General features: G+C 39.6%; 1 protein-coding gene across 3 annotated transcripts in view; it reads right to left on the reverse strand.

The window, feature by feature from the left end:
- LOC113051694 (T-cell immunomodulatory protein-like) overlaps nucleotides 1–26226 on the reverse strand; it is a 130689-nt gene that overhangs the window by 47336 nt on the left and 57127 nt on the right. For all 3 annotated transcript variants that reach the window (XM_026215654.1, XM_026215653.1, XM_026215652.1), the window contains exon 10: nucleotides 9821–9969. In XM_026215654.1, coding sequence (XP_026071439.1) covers nucleotides 9821–9969 — 149 coding nt within the window. The remainder of the gene's footprint in view (nucleotides 1–9820; nucleotides 9970–26226) is intronic.

Here is a 26226-nt window from a genome sequence, read left to right on the forward strand (position 1 = left end):
ATATGTACCTCTTAAAAAGACTGATGGAGAGAGACTAATAAATGATATGAATAAATAATGAATGAATTGAAAACCAAACATTTTCATCATCTGTTCCCCTCTTAACCTAATATATTTTTTTATAAATTATTTATAGCACAGTCAACAAAATCAAAGCGATATAGTTAACAATGTTGCTTAAGAGACTGTATTCAGGGGACATTATCAAAAGGGTGAAATGCCACAGGTTACACTGCCTAAGTTGTTACTATCCCTTGTTTTGATACTGTCACGGGAGGAGCACAAGACAGACACAGTGGGCGTGGCGTCAGGCCTCGGAGAGGCTTTTATTAACAGAAATCATAAAACAAAGGGAATAAAAGTGGCCAAAAGGGGGAAAGTGTCCAAAATAACAGGGAATCTGGTGTCCTCGTTGTGCTGCGGGATTTGTGTAGGTCGGGCAGTGTTCATCAAGGAAGGGTCCAGGCAAGGGGCGGAGTCCGGCGGCCGCACGCGCTCCCCTCCTTGGTCCGGGGCGCGAGGGGCGGCGGCTTCTCCTAGCGGCCGCGTCTCTCTCGTTGGCCGCGGCGCTGGTAGGGGATGGACGGCCCGGCATCCTGGCCCGTCGGCCGTGTATACGGGTGCGGTTCCCATCCGGATCGCGGGTCCGGCAGCTCACGTCTTGGTGGCGCGGGAGTCCCTCAACGCACCCTTCCTGGACCCACGAGGACACCAGCGTGCAGGCACGGGGAAGAGACCGGTCTCCTGAGGAGAGGCGCGTTGGGCTTTTAAACAGCGGCGGTAATGAGGCTCCACTTCCTTCAGGTGTGCCCCATCACACGCCGCCAGCCCTGACTCGTCCAGCGCCCCTCCTCTCACACACCCACTCCAGTCGGGAGCCTGGTGAAGGGCGGCGATTTAGGACGGGGTGCCGGTGACAATCAGGGAGGAGGCAGCTGACTCGTCACATTCCCCCTCCCAAGCGACATCCCCGTCCCCAGGGCGCCACCCACACGGGAGTGCTACCATCCTCAACCAGGCTCCAAACGGTCGGAGTGGGCGGGGCTTCCTCTCCGGGCGGTCCTCCCTCTCGCAGCGCACCAGAACAGGGACAGAGAAACCGGGTTTTAGTGACAGCCTCAACCAACCAAAGGGTAAAATGACAATGGAAAAGTCACTTACCCCTTGTGTGGCTGGGAGGCTGTCCCCAGTTTTCCTCCGTCCCAGTCTGGGTTCTCACGAACGTTTGCAAGCGAGAGGGGGTGACGTCACCAGACGTTTCCCAACTGCGCTGTCTAGGCTCCGCCTGCCCGCATTCTCCACCAGTGTCACGGGAGGAGCACAAGACAGACACAGTGGGCGTGGCGTCAGGCCTCGGAGAGGCTTTTATTAACAGAAATCATAAAACAAAGGGAATAAAAGTGGCCAAAGGGGGAAAGTGTCCAAAATAACAGGGAATCTGGTGTCCTCGTTGTGCTGCGGGGTTCGTGTGGGTCAGGCAGTGTTCATCAAGGAAGGGTCCAGGCAAGGGGCGGAGTCCGGCGGCCGCACGCGCTCCCCTCCTTGGTCCGGGGCGCGAGGGGCGGCGGCTTCTCCTAGCGGCCGCGTCTCTCTCGTTGGCCGCGGCGCTGGTAGGGGATGGACGGCCCGGCATCCTGGCCCGTCGGCCGTGTATACGGGTGCGGTTCCCATCCGGATCGCGGGTCCGGCAGCTCACGTCTTGGTGGCGCGGGAGTCCCTCAACGCACCCTTCCTGGACCCACGAGGACACCAGCGTGCATGCACGGGGAAGAGACCGGTCTCCTGAGGAGAGGCGCGTTGGGCTTTTAAACAGCGGCGGTAATGAGGCTCCACTTCCTTCAGGTGTGCCCCATCACACGCCGCCAGCCCTGACTCGTCCAGCGCCCCTCCTCTCACACACCCACTCCAGTCGGGAGCCTGGTGAAGGGCGGCGATTTAGGACGGGGTGCCGGTGACAATCAGGGAGGAGGCAGCTGACTCGTCACAATACTTAGTTTTGTCTTGTAAGTAAGTATGGCAAACACGCAGGGTTAAAAAAAATGTTTCTTTTTTTTTTTCAATTTTCTTAAAACATTTTGTTAAGTTTTAGGTCATTTGAGAATAACTAACTGGATTCAGACTTTTGGAACCCATTGTATTATATACTGTGTAACATTATAACATTCTACAAAAAAAATATAACTCATAATTTATTGATAATTTACCGCATCCTTGCTGAATAGAAATATGAATACAAACATAAAATAATAATATACAGTTTTGCTATGCAGGTAAGAAAATGACAGCAATAAATTCTGACGGATGTAGTGTTATCAGACTGGAAAGCTGATTGCAGTCGTATTTAATGCACAAAGAACAAATAAGAGCAAAACACATTCTTTGTGTTAAGAAGCCAACTATATAACTTGAGCTGAATCTGAATGTGAACATTAGGAGGGAAAAATCCTGACATGCTGGATGCGTTCCAGAAAACTAACGTTGTGTGCTGAGGTTATGTAAGGCTAAACAACGTTCTCGCCATATGCATGAAAATGAGGGGCGATGGAGTGCTCTCACTGCTGTCTACATAATCTCACCCTCAGCTCTGAGGTCAGAGGTCACTCTCTCGCTTTTGAGGCAACCACGACGGTTAATCTCTGCATCAGTGCAGAATGCTTGAGTGGAAAACGATTACACAACTTCTTAACAAAGCTGTATCAGAGGGACAAGATCACACTGCTGCTAATGATGAGATCATAAGATTCGGATTCATGGAAAAGCTAAAGAACTCTAATGAGGCCGAGAAGCTGTGATTGTGCATTATTTACACTGAGTGAACAATAACTCTACGTTAGAGTAGTGTGAAGATGAACAAAGCTAGTCCTCTTCTTAGCCCTCTTAAAGTGATTTTATTGGTGTGTCAGAGGGCTGATGACCAAGCTCTCTGCCGCTCTACATTTCATCTGGAGCCGAATGGGAAAAGAAGGTTGTGTGCAGGAGATAGGCCAAGTGTTTGACATGTAATCTGCTGATAAAGAGAAGATTGAAAAGCATGCTTGCTTAGCTGTTTTCAACCATCTTTGCTCTCTCTCTCTATCCGAAGATCAGACCAAGGGTGAATTCAACAGGCAAACAACAGTGAGGGAGAACAAAGCTGAAGGAGGACACATAAGGAGTAGGTGGAAGAAAATGACAGGAAAGGGAATGCACACTTTCTTCTCTTGAGATGGCTGTAGTCATGCCTAGTCACACTGTTAAACACCCATAGTAAATGTGTGTAAACTGTGCTCTGTGCATGCATTTGTAGCAATTTCAATTTTGGGCAAGTCCATTCACACCGCAGATATCTTAGCAATGCCCAAGGCAGCTATTTTCCATGTAGCCAAACTGGGGAAGACTGAAATTCTGTAACTGTAAATCAAGATTACGTGTCAATGTATTTTAAAGCAGCAAATTAGATGTAAAGTACTGGTACTTTGACACTCAATTCAGGACAGGCAGCTGCTCTGGGTCTTCACTTGTCATATTAAATTTTGTGGTCAAAATGCTTGCCTTGGCCAGATATTAAAGTAAACATTTTGTCAGTGAATTTACAGTAGACAGGCGGGCAAAATATTATGTAAAAGAACATGTAGATCTGTGCAGACTTACAGACCTGCCATTGTTTAAGATGTCATTATTAGTGCTGTCAAAATTAGTGCGTTAACGCATTCGATTAATTTGAAATATTTAACGCGTTAAAAAAAAATAACGCAATTAACGCGGTTGCAGTTTTTTTTATTTCCAGTTGTGGCCTATGTGTGTTCAACGTGCAAAGAAATATGGATAAGACCAAGGAAGGACTTTTAGACGGAAAGTTTCAGTATAAAACTCTGCAGGATTACTCTTCAGTCTGCCACAAGAAACATTACTCTTCATTTAGTCTGCCACAAGAAACAGCAACATTAAAATCATGAACTCAAATGTCATTGTTTAAAAAAAAAAAAAAAAACAATGACTGTAACAGTGCGTAAATCAGACCTTTCTGTAATGCTAACGTTAATAAGCTTAAACGAAAATAACGGAATAATTGTGTAGCGGAGTATTTTTTGTACACAGTGCCGCGAACTGTCAATCACTCCTGTACGCGTGCATCACTGTCCTCCTCAGCTGCAGCAACTTGCGCTCTCTCGCTTCATCAAGCTTTAAAACAAAAAGGGGACAAAAAGATCATATTGTCTTTGTGCATAGGCTATAGATTAATTAGATAAATGAATATCTAAATTTGTGCCTTGCCTTCTACGGTATTTTTTTAGAACTTAGAAAAAAGATGCTGCAGCCAATGAACAGCCAGCGGGGGCTGCAGGACGACTCAACCTCCGCAGACAGTTTTTAATGTTTATCAGACAATAAATACTCAAGATTTTGCTTTAGTATAACTCACAACGAGTTTCACACACCTTCTCCGGGCACGTTGAGTTGTTGACACTTACAGTGGGAAAAGCGACACATGCGCTATTCACTTGTATAACTTAAGGGTGAATGGGTAATGTAGTTTCTGCTCTGGGTGGGATGAATTAGGAAGCTTGCATTGTGAAGGGCGCTCTGAAAATCGGCAGTGCAGGTAAAAGATTAAAACCTCTGTTAAAACAGATGTCCAAATGAGCGTACCGGTATGCTACAAGCACGTTCTGGGCGCACGGAGAGGTGGCGGTACGCTCAAGAGCTATATTTGGAAGTGGCAGTACTGAGTACTGGTGTGTACTGGCCCACTAAAAGCACTGGCAATGACTATACTTTGGAATTTTTTTGCAGTCCACTTAGAATTCAACATGGAAATCATTTTTGTTTTTTATTGGCATTGATTGTTTTGAAATTCAAATTATACTTACATGCCTGTGTTTTTATTTCTGTAATAAACATGGCTTTCAAGCCAACAGTTAATTTGGAGGATATTGATGGTTTATTGCAGGTATGTTGTTTACATGAGAAAATCTGTGTTACACAAGTTAAACAAAAATTCCAATAAACAATCATATTTTGAATTTAAGTAGTTTCTTTGTCTTGAGTTTACATTAATTATTTACATTTTACATTTACATATCCAAAAATTTCAGTCTTTTAATTGCGATTAATCGCGATTAATCGCGATTAATTTAAAAAAATTGTGCGATTAATTCGTTAATTTTTTTTAATCGATTGACAGCACTAGTCATTATTAATCAAATAGCAACCCTGACGAGAAAGAAAGAAAGAAAAGAAACTTTCTGGGTAACTTTAGCATCTTCAATAAGCCTCAATAAGCCTTTTAATAAATAAATCTAGAAAAAAAGCATAATGAATTAAAAACAAACAAACAAACAAAAAAAATTCGAAATGTTGACATTGTTTCAGCTGAAAATCACACATTACTCCGCTTTTCCTTACCCACAGTCATGTTCTCAGAAAGTGACACACAGAGAATTACATCATCACAAAATGATCTCTCTATATACACAGCAGAGGATAAAATGGGGTTGTTTGAGTCAGAGGTAGAGAGAAACATACAGCTACTTAATCTCCTCCAGAGCTCCTCCACATCAGTGTCAGCGTGTCAACTGGACTCATGTGGTCAGTGATGACCGAGGCTTGACTTCTGCCTAGAAATGCTACCACTCCAGCAGTCAGTCAGTGGTACGTCCACACACACCCATGTGCTATAGAAGGGGCATCTAACAGTCTAAATACTTCTCTCTGCTTCAAGACCAGGAGGCAGATTTGAATGTGAAAAGAACAAGTCAAGTCAATTCCAGGACAAAATAATAAAAAAAAAAATATATATACCCTGTTTTACTCAGTAATACATCAAAATACAGAAGCAAAATATTATTTTAAAGGCAAAGTTCACCCAAAAAATTTAATTCTGTCATAATTTATCCACCCTCATGTCGTTCCAAACCGCTATGACTTACTTTCTTCTGAGGAAAAATAAAAATGTTTTAGTGAGGGGCGTAACAAATTCATACAGCGATAGTCAGTTCGAATGACTTCATTAATTTTACAGATAAAAACAATTCTTTAAAATATCTCCTTTTTTGTTCCAGAGAAGATAAAGTTTGGAACAACAAGGGGGTGAGTAAATGATGAATATTTATTTTTTATTTATGGGTGAACAATCCCTTAAACACTGTGCTATGGTGGATAAGGCAACAATGCCACTGGTAGCTCTGCAAGCCAAAAAAGAAAATACATCCAGGATACTGTTCAACCACACAAACAGACTGACCTGGAAAAGAAAACGGCAACTTTCAAAATTAAGACTGATGATATGACTCATAAATGTAACAACTGCTAAAATTTCCTTTCCACCCAAGCACGATTATGGTTTAAAATCTACAATTTCAGACTGAATTGGAAACTTTCAAATTGGTAAGAGAGAGCACAACAGATGTAAAAAATAGCACCTCATCTACCAATGACTTCCCTTTATCTTATATTGCCTAAAGAGGATATGACCGAGAGATGTGATAGACTAGACAGACTAAGGCCCAATCCCAATTCCCTTAGCCCTTCCCCTTTCCACTTTCCTCTACCGCTCCATTTCACGCATTCATGTGAAGGAGTAGGGGTGTCTCAGTTCACTTTTGGTTGGAGGGGTAGGAGAAGGGCCAGACAGCCCTTCAAATGAAGATTTTTCAGGACCACACTTCAAACGAAGGGATATGAATTATCTCGGCAATATGGCTCACTGAATGAACAAAAAGACCCATAAATGTAAGCTTTTTTGCCATTAATAAAGATTTTAACAAAAAGTAATCATTTGTTTTTTGGTACATTATATCCTGAGTACATATTAATGGTCAGGTTACTCAAGGAAATGTTTGCAAAAAATCGCTAATATTTGCTGAAATCATATTATTATAGACTGCACGACAGTACCACAACATATTTTCATGTCTGATCAGGGCGATAACCACCTTAATCCCCCCAATAATTAGAAATCGCTTAAACCCTTTTCTCAAATATTGGCAACGTATGATGACATGTGACAGCATAGTAGTAATATTTTCACCCTTAACCCTTGACACTCTGTTTCAAGGGACAAGGTGAAGGGGTAGGCACAGGGGTAGGGGAAGGGGTATAAAATGGAATTGGGATTGGGCCTTAGTGACAGAAGTCCTATGAGGAGTGGAGAGAGAGGCCGATGAGGCAGACTGAAGCTGAAAAGGATGGAGAGATGAAGAACCCATAAAGAGAAAATAAAGATGAAACACAGAATTTTATACAAACACGTTTTGATCAACTGATGGTCCTGAAACATTCAGATCAGTGTAAATCTTTACACTCGCCCTATCTGCTGAAGACTATGCATGCCTCATTTAAAACAAGTGTGTAGCTCTCATTTCAATTTTAAATGGTTTTGACTTCGTAAATGTCTCTGGCTGGTTGGGTATACTATCACCCGCCCACCCACTCGCTTGCTCAAAAAATAAAATAAAACTCACTCACCAACTCCGACACACTATCACCTCAGAAACCAAGACACCCTTTGTTCACAAAATGGGCCGGAAGCCGTTTAAAGGGTTTTGGGGAAAAGAGAAAGAAAGAAACTGGTACAACATTATTAATCTAAATCCATCACATGTCAACATGTTTCCTCTGACCTCATGATAACATACTTACAGCCCCCTTCAGACAACCACTAGACCCCTATATTCAGCATAGAAAAATATTTGCTCACTAAATCTTGCCTTTTTTATTTTATTCAAATATACTGATTTGGTCTCGGATCAAAATTCAAATACACATTCAATCAGTAAAAAATTATATTATTATATTATTTTACAGCTATGGAATAAGCTTTATTCGACTGAATAGCCAAAGCTGGAGGAGCAAGACACTTAAAGTGATTCCACCAAGAGTGGGAAAAAAGAAATGGGAAAGAGGAGAAGAAAAAAAAAACGAAATGAAAAAAGGCAACCAAGTGTGTCCTGAATGATCTAATTGCAGAAAGTTGGGTAAACCACGACAAGAGCAAAGATTCATATAAAGATGCTGCGGTCTTTAACGAGAAGGTTCATGGGAGGGTTTAGAGAGATCCAAGCACAGATTAGTAGGAGATAAGAAAGTGGCCATCTGTGAGGATAGGAGCTTTTAACATCCAGCTCCTGGCTGACGAGAATCAAATCACTCTCCTTGGCATCTTAACCATTAAGAGGCGACGGTAATGACAATAGGCCGATTGAACACACTCTGGTGTATCTCTGAGGTCTCTGGATGCATGTTGCCTGATTACTATGGAAGTGCTGATGAAGAGATTGGCTCTGGGGTGATTAGAGGAGACTACAGCAACACTAAAGCCTTATGACACCAGTAGAAGGTTAAGCCTCTACTGACTTAAAGATTAGGTCAACCTAATGTATTAATCATGAAGACCATAGACTAAAGAGCAAAAATAAGCAGATCATACAAAAGAAAAGTGTTTTCTAGGATTCTGTGTGTGTGGCTAAACTGACACATGTGATCCTCTGAGTCTGGACACAAAGCTCCTGCCCTTCAGGGCGATGTGAAGTTGTCTTTGTTTTCTCTAGTATCTTATCTCAATCAGAGGGCTGTTAATCCATCCATGCCCTTCCTGCTGTTCTTTCAGGCCTGCCTGTCCTCACTCAGGTCAGGCCAGATCGAAGACGGGCGACAAGCTTCTGGCTCTTCACAGGCACCTGCTCTATCACGTTTGTTGATGGCAACACTTAGCTAACACTCAGCCAACCTTTGCCCTGCCATTAATTCACTGTTAACATAAGAGTGACTGCAGAGTGTATGATGTAAACATGCTATTATAAGCTTTTCAATGGAAAACCAAATCTTTTTTTGATGCATGACAGGCATACTCCAAAACATTCAAATGATCTCCAGAGTCCATTTACAGAAAGCTGCAAATACTGATAATTCAGAAATTGATGTCACAACCATAAGAAAATTAATATTCAACATAAATGCAGCATGGTCAGATAGAAGGTGGAATAAGATCATGTAGAAATATAAGTGGAGAGGGAAATCATAAAATGCCCTAAAAGTGTAGAGAGTTTCCCAAATTCTTGCTTTATCAGGATCATCCTAGAAACCAATCAACTTAAGGTTTCAATTCTTTCAAGGAGAAACAAAAGAGAAGGAAAAAGTGCTGCAGTGCTTTGAAAAACAGCTACTGTGTTATCAAAAGCATATTATTTGGATAAAATGGAAAAGTATTAAAGGTTAGATTTTGTCCCTGGTTTGTTTCTTAAGAAGTAAAATACTTTTATCTTTGCCAAAATGTTTAAGCACTACTTGCTAGGTTTAAAAATGTGAAAGGTATATGGTGCTGAGAGTTTTTCTTGTAAAAGAAATACAGGTTCTTTCTCTATGATTCAATATTGATAAAACAACCTTTCTTGCTATAAATCTTGCTGAAAAGAGACTGACTCAGCGATTCACTTTTTAACACAGAAGTCACTGCCTCCGAGAGGCGGGTCGTCACAAAAAAAAAAAAAAAAGAGTAGGTCCTCCATTCAAGTAAAGTATTTTACTCTTTATATTGAGATGTGTCTGGTATATCTATCTCAAGACGATGTGGAAATCTAGTGTTTTAGTGAGATATGAAACATGTTCATAGTTCATAACATCTCCATTTATACACTTTTTCACCATTATCCTCACCTATGCTTTAGATGTAAACAGTAATCTTTATTTGAGCAGTGATTTCACTGGATGCTCTCTTCCTCTTGGGCTAATAATCAGTTGCATCAATACTTTTGCTTCTACTTGCATAATTATTATTATAAATAAACAACATAATTTGTACTTGAGTACAGATTTTGGGAAGCCAGCTCTGATGCCATCTTACCTAGCACTGGTGTTACGGAGGATGACAAGGGCATCGGGAAAGCCATCCAGGTTGTAGTCTCCTAAGTGCAAGGTGATGGGAAAGTCTGGAGAGGGCACAAATCCCCACACAGAATCCTTCCTCCTGAAGTCTGTCAGCACCGGCACCCACTGAAGCAGCAAAGAAAGACGATTCGGTTACAACAGCTGGCATTTATTACAAGTGTAGATCACTGCTAAACTAAAAGAAAACAATATAGTTCTATAAAAAAGGTAACTATATTCACACCATAGTTCAATGTGGCCCTTGACATGAATCGCTATATTAAGTATAATGCAGGAAGTACACATATACATTTTTTTAATATATGTTACTGCACATTAGCTGTGAAATATTGTGAAACTTTGAACAAAGTTAATGCTAATGCACAATACTTTTTTTTCAAAGTAACAAAATATAACATTAAATTATAAAATGTGTTGATGTTATGATTAATTTGTCAGGGTAGGGATGTTTTAAGCAATTGCGTCAGTTAGGTGCTTCACCGGTCTGATACGAGTCACATTTAACAGGTCTTGTGGAAAACCTCGTCAAAAAAAAAAAAAAAACTGAGGACTGAAAGTAGCCAAAGCAAAGCAGCACACCAGGGAGTGTGGCATTATGGTCCTCTCAGTCTCTGGGTTGGGTCATTTGCACCAATGCAGATGCTACAGGCTTTCTATTCACTCATGAATGTAAAACAGAGAGCCAGGTGCATCTCTGCATGCTTGCATCCAGATAGAGGCACACAGACACGAGAGATGGAGGGAGAGATTACTAGAGATATTTAGGGAGGGGGGAGATGGACACAAGTCAGAAAGTGAAAAAGAGAGAATGCAGGAGAAAGAAGGCAGAGCATTCTGTAATGGCTGCTTGTAAGATTTTCTCTTAGCCCTCGGCACACATACAAAATTAGAAATGCAGAAGGTGGATTAGGCAAAAATGCATTTGAACAAAATATGTCTAAAGCTAATATTACTAATATCTCTAAAGCAACAACTAACTGATGCTAGTCTCCTCTCCATTGAAAAAGAAAACCGATGTCAAGATTGTGAGTCATGTTGTGCACGGTAGGCTAGCCGCCTCATTATCAGTAAAGGTGAGAGTCCTGCAATGTCTGTGTGCATTGCAGAACCATTTCCAAAGTGTTTGACAGATTCTCTTGGACTATTTCTGTTAAAATGTGGTATACAATATTTGATTTGAAGTTCATACAGTTAATGATATTACAATAACAAAACATACAAACAGTCGAAATCTTCACAATAGCCAAAAAATTAAAGATATGATAACTAAACTATATAACAATCCGAAAACATAAACATTCAAATAAATTGGAGAACATTACTAACCTTAAAACTGCTGGAGATGTAACAAGTACTGACTGCCAAATATATCACAATAACTAACCTTTAAACATTACAGACATAGCACTGTAGCTAACCTTCAAGCCATTAGATTAGATTTAAAACAATTACTAACTTTGAAGGAGAAAGTTAGCTGATTCCATAGGCTAGTGTCAGCGACCAAAAAAATCTGTATCAGCCTATAATTTTAGATAAGATCGTGGGACATGCTAGAGTCTTCTTCTTAATCAGAAGATATTAAAGAGCTGCCAGATGAGCAGAGGATAACGGAAGATAAGATCTTTAATGTATGATGGGGCTTGATCATTAAGGGCTTTAAAAACAAACATTAAATCAATATCCTTAAATCAAAAGGAAGCCCGAAGGGGACTAAAATTTAAGTGATATGACTTTTTTTTGGCTGATGTTAACAGCAATGCAGCAACATTCTGGCATTCTGGAATCTTCTGAAGATTGAGCAACACCAAGATAGACAAATAAAACAAAAATGATTAACATTTAGAAGTGATTTGTAGCTCATTAATAATGTTCTTGAAAAAAGTTAATGTGTTTAGCTCAAAGTTCAAGAATGACACCCAAATTTCTTACCTCAAGCAAAACTGAAGGAAAAAGATTACCATGCTCATTAACCAGTCAACATCTCGTTCTCAGGGGACCAAAATAATTATTTCAGTTTTATTATTATTGAGCTGGAGACAGTTATTTGATAACCTAGACTGTCCTTCAAGCAGTTCAGAGAAGGCTGGAGGGAGTCTCCAGTTTTCCAAGGCAAATATAGCTGAGTTTCATCAGCAAAGAAGTGAAAAGTAATATTATGTTGCCCAATAATACTTGCAAGATGAAGATTAAAAAAGTGTACTCAGTATAGACCCCTGAGGAACCCCACTAACCATAGAGCTGAAAATGAGGAGAACTTGCTCAAAACTACTGAAAAAGTTATTATATTTAAGACTAGAACTAAAGCAGTATAAGGCTATGCAGACCTAATGTTCCAGAAGATAAATAGGGATACCATGGTCTATTTTACCAAAGGCAGCAGTAAGACAGAGTAGCAATAATACAATGTTTGTCCCCAAGTCAACCACTAGTAAAAAGTTACTGGTCACTTTCAGCAAACCCGATATGATATGATGAGTTGTAAAACCCTGATGAGACATAACAATAACTAACCTTTAAACCGCTAAACATTACAGATATAACAATAGTTAACTTTCAGAGTTAGAAACATAACAATTGGATCTGTAAGGAAAATCTAAGGTTTGTTGAGATTGTGGTAGAGCGTGAAGAGACAACTCACAAAACCATCCTTCAGTTACATGATGTCACAATGTGTAATGGTTAAATGTTACGTTTTTTTTCATGATTGCCAACTATGAAAACATATTAAATTTACTAGGTTATAAATGAACTCATTCTGCCAGATATTCTATGATGAGCTGAATAAATGACGACCAAGAAAGACACATGTTCAGTTCACTGACCTATGTTTACTCTTATTTTTCCCTCTCTCACCTGTTTTCCCTCTTGCTTTCTTTATTCTTTCACTCTCTCAAATTAATGAATGTTTAATGGTTTTTAAGCTCCTGGAGCACTTCCCTCCCACAGTACTGCTGAGCCAGATCTCAACCCCCACCAAAGGTCCTAAGTAAGCAGTTCTGACTGATAGGGCTGTTAAAAAAGGTTAGGAGATGTTATGACAGCTTATGGGCACACTTGCCGATGACTCATCACAACAAAGTGGAAATACTGACAGGGTTTTAAATTGAACATGCTTGGCAAACCATTTCTAAACTAGGGACATTATTGTTGAGAACCTCAATGCTGAAATAAAACAAATTATCCTTATAAAAGACTCTGAGTGGGTGTACTGTACATGCTGGTATGAGATGCTATAAAATGCATGTACACATTTGGTTATGTTCCTGTGTGTATGAGCTATCCCAGAGTCCTTTACACCCATTCTACTATTAAGAACTACAAAAATGCTTCACATACAAAAACAAAACCTTATTATTCTCTCAAGAAGCCACTCACACAGGATGGCTTTAACTCCCAGCTGAATTACTCTGAATTGAAGACTCTTTTCATTCCACACAGAAATGATTATGCAAACAGTCATTGCCCTCGTGGCCATCTAAAATCGCCTTCCATCACTCCGTGTCTGCTGGTGTAAATTAACTTATATCAGTGCTGACTGCCGGTTAATGCTAAGTCTTGTTGATTTATTAGGGAGGGTAGATGGAAATCACAAGGCTGTGGGCTGACATTGTGGTAAACACAGAATGGGTCTACTCAAGTCCTTCAAGCTGATACCTACAGGTGCAAATCTAAAAAAAATTGAATATCACGGAAAAGGTCTTTATTTCTTCTGTAATTTAATAATATAAAGCAAACTTTTTTATAGTCTAGATTCATTGCACACAAACTGAAATATTTCAAGTTTTTTTTTTTTTTTTTTTTTTACGACTTACAGCTTAGGAAAAAAAAAAAAAAATCAGTACCTCAACAAACTTGAATATTCCATTTTGAGCTTGATTAGTTCGATTAATTTTGAGTATAAATACTGGGTACTTCTTGGGCTAGATTAGAAAATGCAACCACAATTTTGGGAAAGACTACTGACTTGACAGTTGTCCAGAAGACAATCATTCACATCCTCCACAAGGAGGATCAAGGACTCCTGAACCAGAAAAAAACAGACACCCACTTGTCATGGAGAGGAAATTACTAAGTATTTACAGTACACACAGGTTTTCAAAAGCCATTCTGATTTTTTTTTTTTTTGGTACTGTTGATAAAATAACACCAAATACAAGAGTACAGAGACAGCAGAGCTGCTTTGGATTTTTCCTCTGTTATTCACTGTCGTTTAGCAAAATGGTCCATTCGTGAGTGCCTCCAGGTCACAGTTTTATGTAACAGCAGTGTCTCTGTACATGTGAATCTTATTGGTTTGCCAGCTTCCTTTGTAGTGTGATGGAAAAGAGATTACAACACCTCTCCTTAAAATAATCAGTTGCGCTGACAACAAGCAAATATTTGTATTGGTCTGAACAGACACATTAGCAGCTGTTCATTCAAAATTTTTATCATGCCAAATTTTTACAGCAAACAGTTTTTGTGGAATGAACATGCCTTTAGAAGGTTAAGGAAAGGCAAGAGAGAAAAACAGCAAACACAAAAGACTAAGACATGATTGAGCCAGCAACGGTATTGAGCATTGGATGGTGAGACATGTCCTGCTTTACGATGAAAGTGATAGCTGCTAGCATGTGCCAAACTTGGCATGTAGACATTAAGTCTGAATATGAGCAGGTTTGATCTACATTGAAAACATCCTTCAAAAGTTTAAAAATAACCCGAACCAGCTGCCATTGAGAATAGGTGTTGGCAGCATTAACTGCTGGCCAATGAAGACTGCTGGTAGCAAACCAGCTTGGCAGTGTCGACCTGTACCATTGCACAGCCTAGACGCTACATGCTGTAGTGAATCAACTCAAAAGGGAAATATGAATAATCAATCATAACTAGTTATGATTAATTATAAATATTTAGATCCACTGTAAGTATTTACTTGACCTCTCAGTGTCAACTGTCTGTCAATTCTAAGAACGTTAATTTCCTGGTTAAGGAAAATAACTTTCTTACTGTACAATAACACTCAGAGCATGTAGCAAAAATCTGCATGAATAGGCACTTCAGTTATGAGCAAACAATGAACAATCTCAAGTGTGATATAAGACTTTATTAATATCAGTTTCTTAGTTCAAACACACCTTTGTAAAAGGTGCATATGATACTTAATGTATCAATTGATAAGTTTGATACTTGCACGTCTCGCCTGTTTGAAAAAGAGTCCTGATGCCCTTTGGGGCTCCAGTTGGTCTCTGTTGAAGTGAGTTGATGAGAAAGACCAGTTCGAATTAGAGGATCTTGATGAATGGAAAGTCAAGGCTTGAAGGCCTGGCGCAAGCTTAGGGTGGTTTTTAAGGCTCTTAGCTCAGCAACTTCTTCTGGAATTTCTGAATCTAAAAGAAACGCCCTGATCTGGTGATCAATGATCTATACAGTATAAGATGACAATGTCACACCCTCAGGATTTGAGTGAGCCAATGAGGAATGGTATCTTTTGGAGGGAAGTTTTACAACTCTTTGTGACTATGGTGTCTTGTATATGAAATTAGATCTGGGGGGTCAAGAGAAGAATCTTTAAGATTCTTATAAAACGAATGTGTTGCATATGTATCAACATATAATATATATTCTCATTTAGATCATAAAAATACAAACTCATAGATACCAAAGATCATATAGATGAGGTTATATTACCTAGTGATCCATCAAGAGCATGCATAAAACATATACAATACAAAAAAGAGTAACAACATACACAATGCCCTAGTAACAACATACACAATGCCCTAAAGTATACGTGAATTAATTCAAAGAAAGGTTTTTCTATGAATTAATTAGAGAAGATTCCGTTTTTATGAGCATTATGTGTCTGTTTTTGAGAGACTTGAATTAAGAGTTGCTTTGCCACATTCCTGGGAGCCGTAAACCTAGTGTTATCAGATTGTGTGCCTTTGGTTGATATGTAACCAGAGGCCTGTTCTTTCTTTTTTTTGAGGTGATGGTTGCATTTTGGGGGAAGGGTCCATAGACCCTTTGGTTAGATGAGGGGGCATTAGAAATTATTTGTTAAATACAACAAATAGTTGTGTGTCTGATTGGTCCAAATGCTACAATGCGCTGGCATCCCTCAACCCTAATGCTGACAGAGGAGTGGAGGAGGTTGGCAGGGTCACATAGGGAGGGATGTAAAAGGCACCATGCAGAATTGATGTAGAAATAAGCCAGATGGGATGTGCCTGGCAAAATGTCCTGCTTATCAATAAATGTGAACAGGTTTTAAATCAATAACCAATAAGACTGGTAAACAGATTATCCTTTAAGCCACCATACAACTGAGAGAGAATTTCCCATCATCTGCTTTACATAGACCTGGACCCTCTGACAGGTGCCTAGAGAGCCTGTGTACTCCACTCATTGTTTAAAAGGATGTGAGAGCTCATCTGAGAATCAGTCAGGCCGTTCTAACAAAGACTCTGCACATTTATCATCCTGTTTGTGGTGAACATCAACCTGACAGTTCATTGAGGCTGATCAGGTAAACATTAGGGCTGGTCCGAATACCTTCTAAGCTTCGTTAGTAATCAACACCACATACTCAAAGTTTCGGAGGGAGAGGGCTGAACATATTCTTCCTCTCTAACACCATGTCTACACCTGACGTGAGCAGTGCAGCAAAATAACCTATTATGTGGTCTACACTGGATGCGTGTGGCGCGGCTGAAAGTAAACTGCTGCTGCGTTCTATGTTTGACGTATTGATGCAAATTTCTAATGATTTTCCACGGTCGCTTTGTCGTGTCCAGTGTAGACAGACAGTAGCTGTTCCAGCACGGCGCGACAACTGTTGTGTCCGGTGTAGACAGGGTAATAAAGGAAGGAATCTCTGTGTGTCTGTTTGCATTTTGTTATGTCGAGAACCATTGATTGCATGGTGGGCGTGTTTCTGCAAACCCAAGGTAGTGCAGTGTCGCATTTTGGTGCAATATGGAGACGCGACACGATCAGAATGAATAAACTACAGAACAGCGAGAGCCAGAAGTGGCGTGCCTCATGCGGGCTCTGAGAACGGACACTGCACTAGTGAAACAAAACACACAGGTCTGTTAAGAGCAATACTTTTAATATAGACAAATTATTATTAAAGGGGGGGGGGGTGAAATGCTCGTTTTCACTCAATATCCTGTTAATCTTGAGTACCTATAGAGTGGTACTGCATCCTTCATAACTCCAAAAAGTCTTTTGTTTTATTATATTCATAAGAGAAAGATAGTCTGTACCGATTTTTCCCGGAAAAACACGACCGACTGGAGGCGTGACGTGTGGGCGGAGCTAAAGAATCACGAGCGCCAGTAGGCTTTAGCTGGAAGCTGTGACATTACCCAGAGCCGTTGAAAAACATATTTAACGGCTCTGACATTACCTTGAGGAAAAAACCATCATCCAAAATAAACCATGGCTAACAGTCAGATTCAGCCGTTTATTTATGATCCAGAATCAGACCCCGAGGCTGAAACTGAACGAGAGCAGCAGCAGCAACGACTCGCTCCGAGCGGGACTTGAACCCGGGTCTCCGATGGGAGGCGGACGCACTAACAAGGAGGCAGAGATATTTGAAGCAGTTTTACTCACCGCCTGCGGTTCCAAAACACGATCGTGACCCTTTTTCGTTGGGATTGCATCATCCTTAAGAAATAAACGATACGCAAATCTGTCGTCAAACTGGGCCTTGTTTGTAAAACAAGCATCTTCGAAATGCAGGGAACAAACACTTGCACAACTCCGTTGATGCTCTGTAAAAATAAACTCCATCCACTGGTCCCTTAATGCTGTTTCTCTTTTGGTAATCTGTGCAGGGTTGTTTTGCCCTGGCAACCAAAAACACTCCTTTTGTGACATTTCGCAACACTCTCGCTCTGATCAGTGAAGTCTGTTGTGCTCTCTCTGCTCTGCTATACGGGAGCGCGCGCTCTTCCGGCAGAAGTGCCTTAGCACCCATATAAGGAAATTCCGCTCCATCTAACGTCACACAGAGCCATACTCGAAAAAACTTTCCGAAACTTGTGACAAACCGGAAGGAGTATTTTTGGAACAGAAAAGCAGTTTTTTTTTTTTTACACCAACAATATACTTACAAAATGCCTACTACTTACACAACTCAAGTGATTTTTCAAACTTGATGTGTTGTCGTGGTAGGCCAGTTTCAAATCACATATCTGGCACACTGCCTTTGTCTTGTCCTCACTCAATTCAAAGTGCTCTAACACAGCTAAGGTCTTCATAATTTTGTCTTCTCTTCCAGATGAACTGAATCATGACATTCACTCATGGGCGTTTAATAATCAAAGGCGAATGAGAATCATTTTCGAATCTCAAAATTGAAAATCGAATGCCAACCCACTGAATAATTGAATATTCTGGTACAGCCCTAGTGAACATGTGGCATGACTTGTAAAAAAAGACACTTTCGCATGTCTAAAACTACAACTGGCAACTCAGAGTGTGTGTGATGGATATGAGGAGCCAATAGAAAGCCTGGAGTTGAGAAGAAAGAGAGGAACAGTTAATTTATGGTGAATGTGTGGTAGGACAGGCCTGTTGCTGAAGAGAGAGTTAACTCTGCTAGAATTAGCCTCCCATCCATGTATCAGCTGCTCTACTGATTAACTCAATCAACCAAAACTTATGTCCAATCAAACAGAAAAGAGTTGGAAGCTAATCAGTGTCATCCAGGATAATGAGACACTCTGTAATTAACCAACTACCACAGAAAACACGCTAATTTTTCATTTGGCTTCCTGCTTAAAGATGTTTATTGGCTGAAAACAGCTGGGAGAGACCTGCATAAATGCCACTGGAACGTCCTGAGCTTCTAGACACCAAGGATGATAGGATACCTCAGCACCAGCGATTACTTCAGTTTTATAGGTTATTGCTCATTGTTCATGACACACATAACAGTTCGTCATGTTATGGGCACTTACATCATTTGAAGTGTCTCATTTGTGTATATGACGACATGAGCCCAGCAAACACCATGTGACCCAACAGCTGAAAATGCCAGCGAATTAGACTATATCATTGTTGCCAAAGTGAAGGAGAGGGGAAGGAGGAGAGAATGATCTCTTTAATGCAGAAAGCCATGATAGCCTTTCCTTAGCTAAACTAATGGGGTATCTTAGAGCAGATGCTGTGCACAGAATATAAATGGCCTATTTTCCTCCCTCATTCGGGGAGACATCATCACGTTTGCATTGCCAAGACTCCATCCCCGTGGCTTTGTTTACTAAAGCGCAAAAAGTCCCTGTTTTAGTCGAGCTACGCTTTCCATCACTCCCATATCCCAGCTGCGAAGCTTCATTAGGCCAAGAAATTAAAATCAGAGCTCGCCGGCGGGAAGACACCAGACGAGGTGCCATTACATCAATAGGTGCCACTGACAGATGATATGAAAGCGCGATGTCTGATGAACTGCCATCTTTATAACACTTCAAGAGGAAAAAAGGAAGAAACAAAGCTTCATCGCTCGTCGCATTACGAAGAATGCATGCCATTCCTCCCTGTGTGTGAGACAGGGTCTACAACAGACAGCCTCTTCATTAGCCTCCCTAAAGGAGAGACGCACAATTTGTAATGAAATGTGGTACAAGAATCAGGAGAGAGGCATGTCAGATCAGAGGTGTTGATGGCAGGAAAGGTGGGAGGGGTACAGGCTGTTATTACAGCATGCAGTGTTTATGTCTGAAGAGGAAATACTATAGACACATGCACCTGCGAGAATGCCCAGAACGGAAGGTCACCTGCAGGCAGTGATTAATTTGTAAATAATAAAAGCTGAAGCAAGGACTGGTGGTGGTGGTTGGTGGGTGAAAAAGTTCCTTAAGCACCATTTTGACACTTCATGAGTGCATACAAATATAGCTTGTAGTGTACATAGCTTGTAGTGGAAAAAGCTTTGTTGATGATACTGGTGGGAGCGATCTAGTTAGTGTTGAACTGGCAGCTTGCAATGAGGTGACAGGTTAACACAGGATTACTATAGCGATGGTAAGTTTCCTAATAATTTGCATTCATGTAATTTGCATTAAGGTGTAAATAAATGTACTTTAATCTTTTTTTTTTGCCATATTTATTTTTAAATTAATACTTTTATTTTATAGTTTATTTTATTTTATTTATCAAAAGCGACAACAAAGACTTCTCACCCAAAGACGATTTCAAAGAAATACTCTTCATCCAAAAATTCTGTAAAATTATCACATTTTACACAAATATACTACTGCTTAATAATAAGTATTTTTTTTTAAATGTAATTATTTTTCTCAATATCACTGTTTACTGTATTTTTGATCAAATTCATGCAACCTTGGTGTGCATAAAAGACTTTCATAATTTAGTCCCTTCATGTGTGCAACACAACAACACTGTTTGCACACATGAAGGAAATTACTTTGGAAAGTAATTTGACACTTCAAATGAAGATTTATCACTACTTTGTTACACCAGTAGCTGGCGAAAAGGGGCTGTTAATATATATTTGTCTTTGAATCATACAAGAGATTTGTTAAAGAAAGCGGATTCATCCAGTAATGAAACAAGTACATATTGAGGGAGTCATTTAATCATTAATCCATAAATTACATTTGATTTTGTTTAGTTATCTAACGTTTTTTTCCCCCCTTTTAGAATCAGGAGAGAACCACAACTTCCATTGAGGAAAAAAACAAAACAAATTATCCAGAATCTAGTTCTTGAAGAGTCCATATTTTTTTGTAACCTGTTGATTTCTGTTCATGGTATTCAGCTCCAATAAATGGTTTGTAAAGAATCGGAATCGATAAAATTCAAATGATACCCAACCCTAGGAATGACATGAGGTGATGACAGCATTTTTATTTGTTAGTGAACAATTACAATATTATTGATTAAATTGCCTTACACTTTTTTAAAATAAAAGACCTTTCACTGTTTAAAACCATCAAGCCGTGTCCTTACGGATATAAAAATGTAACTGTGAATTTTTGTGATATTTAATTAAATATACAAACAAACATATTCAATTTGTCCAGTCAAATTTTTGTTATCTTGGTCACCGATTATTGTCACACTGGCAACAGACATTATATCACACTGCCTAGCGTAATTCTCAAAAACAAGAAAGCTACATTCAATTCAATATTAATTACAACAGTTCCAGCACTGCTCCAGTGAGAAATCATTAATACCAATGATGTTTTCACTCTTTATAGGATATTATTCAGACAAATTACAAATAACTAAGGATTCAAGAGAAGTAAATGTCATTACTTCAGGACGAACTGTCAAAACAGAGACTAATTATAATCACTCTTAACAAGAGTCAGATATGAGATGTGCGCGGTGAACCATACGGTTTGTTTATAACAATGGGAATTGTTTGACCCCTAATATGTACAGGATGTCTTTCAGAGGTGTATGAGATTTGATAAACTAAAACAGGAGCTGAATCGTACTGCAGTGGTGCCAGATCAGCTTTTCAAAAATACCCATTCACTGACTAAACAAAGGCAAAATGCATGACAAAAGTTGTCCCATAACAGACTAGCATTTGTGAATGTTAAAGTAGAGAACATTAGCAGGAGTCACTTAAGGAAAGAGCTAATGACTCGGCCTGTGCAGTGCCCTTAGAGGAAAGCTCAGAGGATTTCCTCAGAATTATTTCAGATGACATTAAACAGGAATGACCGAACTAGCATTTCACAAAAATAGTCAAAGGTTAAAATCCAGATCTATCAGACATTGCAGTGCATGCATACTGCAGTTTCCTCATGTACCACAATGCACCATTAACCACAGTTATACCTTAAACTCTGCAGCACAAACACACAAAGCCCTAGAAAACCTTCTGAACACTTTGTCAACTGCTTAGTAACCATAGGGGAGGTTTAACACCTCGCAAATGACAAGAATGCACTAATCTGTGTTATTTCTGTTGAGTCCTGTGCGCTGTGTTTCTAGGAGGAACTGCTCATCAGATATGGCAAATTTATGATAACGCTTTCAGCTGCCAATAAGTGCGCAGCACTCTCAGCTCCCATTAGCACATTTTACCATATTCAAATCTGCACACATTCCCCCTTAATCAGTTTAGATAAGTGCTTCTCAAACCTGTCCTGTCCCCTGCCCTGCACATTTTATATCTCCCCCTCAATTATCACACCTGATTCAACTCAGCTCATTAGTGGAGACTGCAAGACCTGAAGTGGGTGTGTCAGATATAAGGTGAAAAGTGAAAGTGACGTGACATTCAGCCAAGTATGGTGACCCATACTCAAAATCCGTGCTCTGCATTTAACCCTTCCAAAGTGCACACACACACACAGCAGTGAACACACACACACACAAACGGTGAACACAGCAGTGGGCACCCATTTATGCTGCACCCCATTTTATAGGGAGACATATAAAATGTAAAGTGCTGGGAGTACTTCATGGTGAGGTTTGAGAACCCCTGGTTTAGATAATGTTAAAAACTATTCAAATAATCTGTGGGTTTACTAAAAACCCATGAGTGGCAGCATACAAGCTGAACATGTGGTGCTGTGACACGAGGGGAGCGGGACGGCACGAGTGCTGACAGATTCACCAGCTGCCTGAGTGAGAGACTAAATGAAGGCCTCAGCGCCCTGTATGGGTTAAGCAGATAATGGCCAATCTAACCTCCTCATGAGATGTCTCTACATGGATGTCTGGGAAATGTAGCCCTTAGTAGCTTTGCCCACAGAACATTTACTTCTGACAATTTAGAGGTGCCATGATAAAAAGAACCAGTCAGATAGAAAGCCACATCCACACTAACACTGATCAATACCATTAAACAAACTGCTCAGAGACTGACGCTTTAGGTGATTTCAGACTCACAAAGATACATATTCAATGAGATGAGCAAAAATCCAGACAGTGTCACACACACACACACAGACACACACACACACACACACACAGTGCAGGCAGAATTCAGATTGTAAACCATTAGAGTGAGTGTAAATATTATTTATACTCCTCTGAGAAAAAAGGAATGAAATACATGGCCTGCCACAATCAGCTGATGCTGCCAATCTGGACATCCCGGGCTGAGAGAGAGACAGCACCTGTTCACTTCCTCACGACTGTTGAAATTCAATACACATGTACACAGAAGCTCACTTCCACCATCACAGACAATCAATTGCTTTACTCTTTCACACCATGTTTTATGGATGCCGCTTTGCTGCATTGCAGCTTAAGGGATAGTTTAATTCTGTGGTGATTCCAAAGTCATTCCTTTCTCAAATTCTTTCAGAGCCTAGAATCCACGTCTACAATCCAGGCAATCATTGAAATCTTTCAAAGGGTGAATTGCATGCAGGTGTAAACAAAATGCAACCATCAGGAAATAGATAGAAACAATTTGGGTGTTTCTGAAATAGCTTCGCATTTGAGGGCAAAGATTACTGAAAAACAGCTCTATAGAGCGAGAAGCTAAACCTGAAAAACGTGCTAGTGAGACCTTTTCACAGGTTAAAAAAAGGTAATTAGGCTAAAGGCCATTCACAACAAAGACAATGACTATAATGATAACTGCAACCATCAAGTTTTTATAATAATTCTAATTCTATGAGAGCAGTGAAGTCTACATCACAGCAGGTGTATAACTAAAATACAATACAGAGAAATATATCATTGAGATCACTTTCAATAATGTTTTTTTTTTCCAGCTGATGAATGAATCAAACATTCCCAGTCAATCAGAATACACCAGACTTTGAAGAGCTTGACCATTTAAAGTAAGAGACACCAAAAAATCTTGATCCATTATATTTGTACTATTTTAAGAAAATATCTTACTGAAAATCTCAAAATCTCCAGTTCGTTCTTATAAAGTAGTGGTTGACCGATATTTGCAGTTTTTCAAATATCAGCATGTAAACAGTGCTCACATTCTCCCTCTTCTCACCGCTGTCTTTAGAAGTCTGTCTTATAATCAGATCAGAGCTTTAAAACAAAGGAGTTAAAATGTACATAATAAAGTATTATAACGACTGCTTTTATATTATTAGTAAGAAAAACAAGAAAAACAAGTGATTCCCAATGCACACAAACTTCCCAGAATACTGAGTGTCCTGTTGGTTACAGTGATTACTTCCATTTTAATTATATTTTTTATTAAATATTTGTTTATTTGTGAAAAATACGCTGTCATTTTAAATGATTTAACATTTCTTATATATTAGTCCAAAAAAATAAATAAATAATAATATCGGTCAACCACTATCTATAAGACATTCTGTAAAGCTTGTCTGAGTTAGAAACAGTAACCAAAGGGGGTGGATCAAAAGATACATTTAAAGTAAGCAAGAAATATTAATTGTCTTTTCTTCACCTATTGTGATGTATAAGGGCTGAAACGATTCCTCGAGTTACTCGAGTTACTCGATTACAAAAATTCCTCGAGGCAAAAACTCTGCCTCGAAGCCTCGTTAAATTCCTATGACGCGCACTATACGCGCGGCGCAGGGATTTGATTGTGTCACACGGACCGTTTATTCACACGGACCTTTTGAATTTAGTTGGCGCGATGGCGGAGAATGGATCTATAAATAAACGGCAGAAATTGTCTAAAGTGTGGGATTATTACACACTTAATAAAGAAGAGAACAAGGTGCAGTGTCTCTACTGCAAAATAGAGCTGGCATACCACAACAGCACATCTTCCATGATTCAGCATCTGAACAGAAGACATCCACTCTATGCTGTTTCACCAAGCATCGCTGAAACAAGGTAAATTAACGTAGTCTAAGCCTATTGATGTTCGCTGATTTTAATCCCATACTGCATTTGTAGCGATGTCGTGATGCGGTTTGACTAGATATGATGTTTAACTTTGATGACGTTTTAAAGTAGTAAACGTAACTATCACGTTCAATTGCAAGAGAGTATAGGCTAAAAAAAGAACCCCTTCACACACACACACACACGTACATTTTGATGTTTGTTTTGAGATTACAGCTTATTATTTATAATTGTTTATAATTGTTTTATTTACATAATTTTTTTTTATACATTTTATACATTGTGTACCTGTTTGGCTTGATATTTTATATTCATTTTTTGTTCTCAGGTTAACTAAACTAAATTTGCAGAAGGTGCAATCCTTTTTTTGTAATGTTGTGTATTAAGAAGACAAAAAACTAAGTTTATATTCATATTAGTTTTACAATACATGTTATACATGTTACAGTAAGTTCACTTAACTGTACATTGTTCTATAATTGTTGGCAATGCCAACTTGGCACTTAAATTTTGGAGCCAAACTTTTGGACTTGGAAATAAATACCTCTGTTGAGAAATAAAAGCCAAATGCTTGTTCATTTTACAGCCACATCATTTTTGTTATGCATTATTTGTTTTGGTTGTTCAAAAACACACACAAATCGTTTTATCCGATTAATCGATCAATTAAGTGCTAGATTAATCGATTACAAAAAGAATCGATAGCTGCAGCCCTAGTGATGTATATTAATGCTAAAATATAATTTATGATACACTTAGCAATATTCCATAAACAAATATGATCTGCCAGTTTTGATTTCATGGTGACTATAAAAGCTGCCGTTGGTAATTTCTGCACCACTGTTATTACCAAATGAAAAAAAATATTCAACCCTTTTATCCATTTCACAGGTAGTCCTGCCCCACACTCACATCATTGGCTACCATTTAAGTGAACAGAAATATCAACCTGGCCTGGTTAAAATTCAAAAACCTACCTACACACACCACCTTTAATTAAAACAGAAGTGACTTTGAAGTGTCCATTTATACAGCCAGCCAAAAGTGTATGTGTGCGAAGGTGATGACAATCAGTCTAATGAGTGTGGTGTTACATGTGTTTACAATGTCAATATTAAGCAGATGAGCTGGAAAGGAAAACAGAGAGAATGAGTTGATTTAGCAGACTATGTGTGTGTGTGTGTGTGTGTGTGTGTGTGTGTGTGTGTGTGTGTGTGTGTGTGTGTGAGAGAGAGAGAGAGAGAGAGAGAGAGAGAGAGAGAGAGAGAGAGGGAGGGAGAGAGAGAGAGAGAGAGAGAGAGAGAGAGAGAGAGAGAGAGAGAGAGAGAGAGAGAGCATATCTGTGTGATGAGCAGACCCGCAAACATCCTCCCATCCACACAAACATGCTTAAAAGGAGAGACATCTCTGGGCCAATTAAATCATTGACTGCGTTCTTTGACTATAACACAAGCGTGTCATTTGTTATTCTGTACATTTTGTCAAGTGTTCGTTTTCTTCTATATTCTCTTTTCAATACACCATGTGTGCTGCTATGTCTATATCAGTCTTGTCCATGTCCTGAATAAACGCTTTCAA

This window comes from Carassius auratus, chromosome 32 (assembly GCF_003368295.1).
Source record: "Carassius auratus strain Wakin chromosome 32, ASM336829v1, whole genome shotgun sequence".
In the NCBI taxonomy this organism is placed as follows: domain Eukaryota; kingdom Metazoa; phylum Chordata; class Actinopteri; order Cypriniformes; family Cyprinidae; genus Carassius; species Carassius auratus.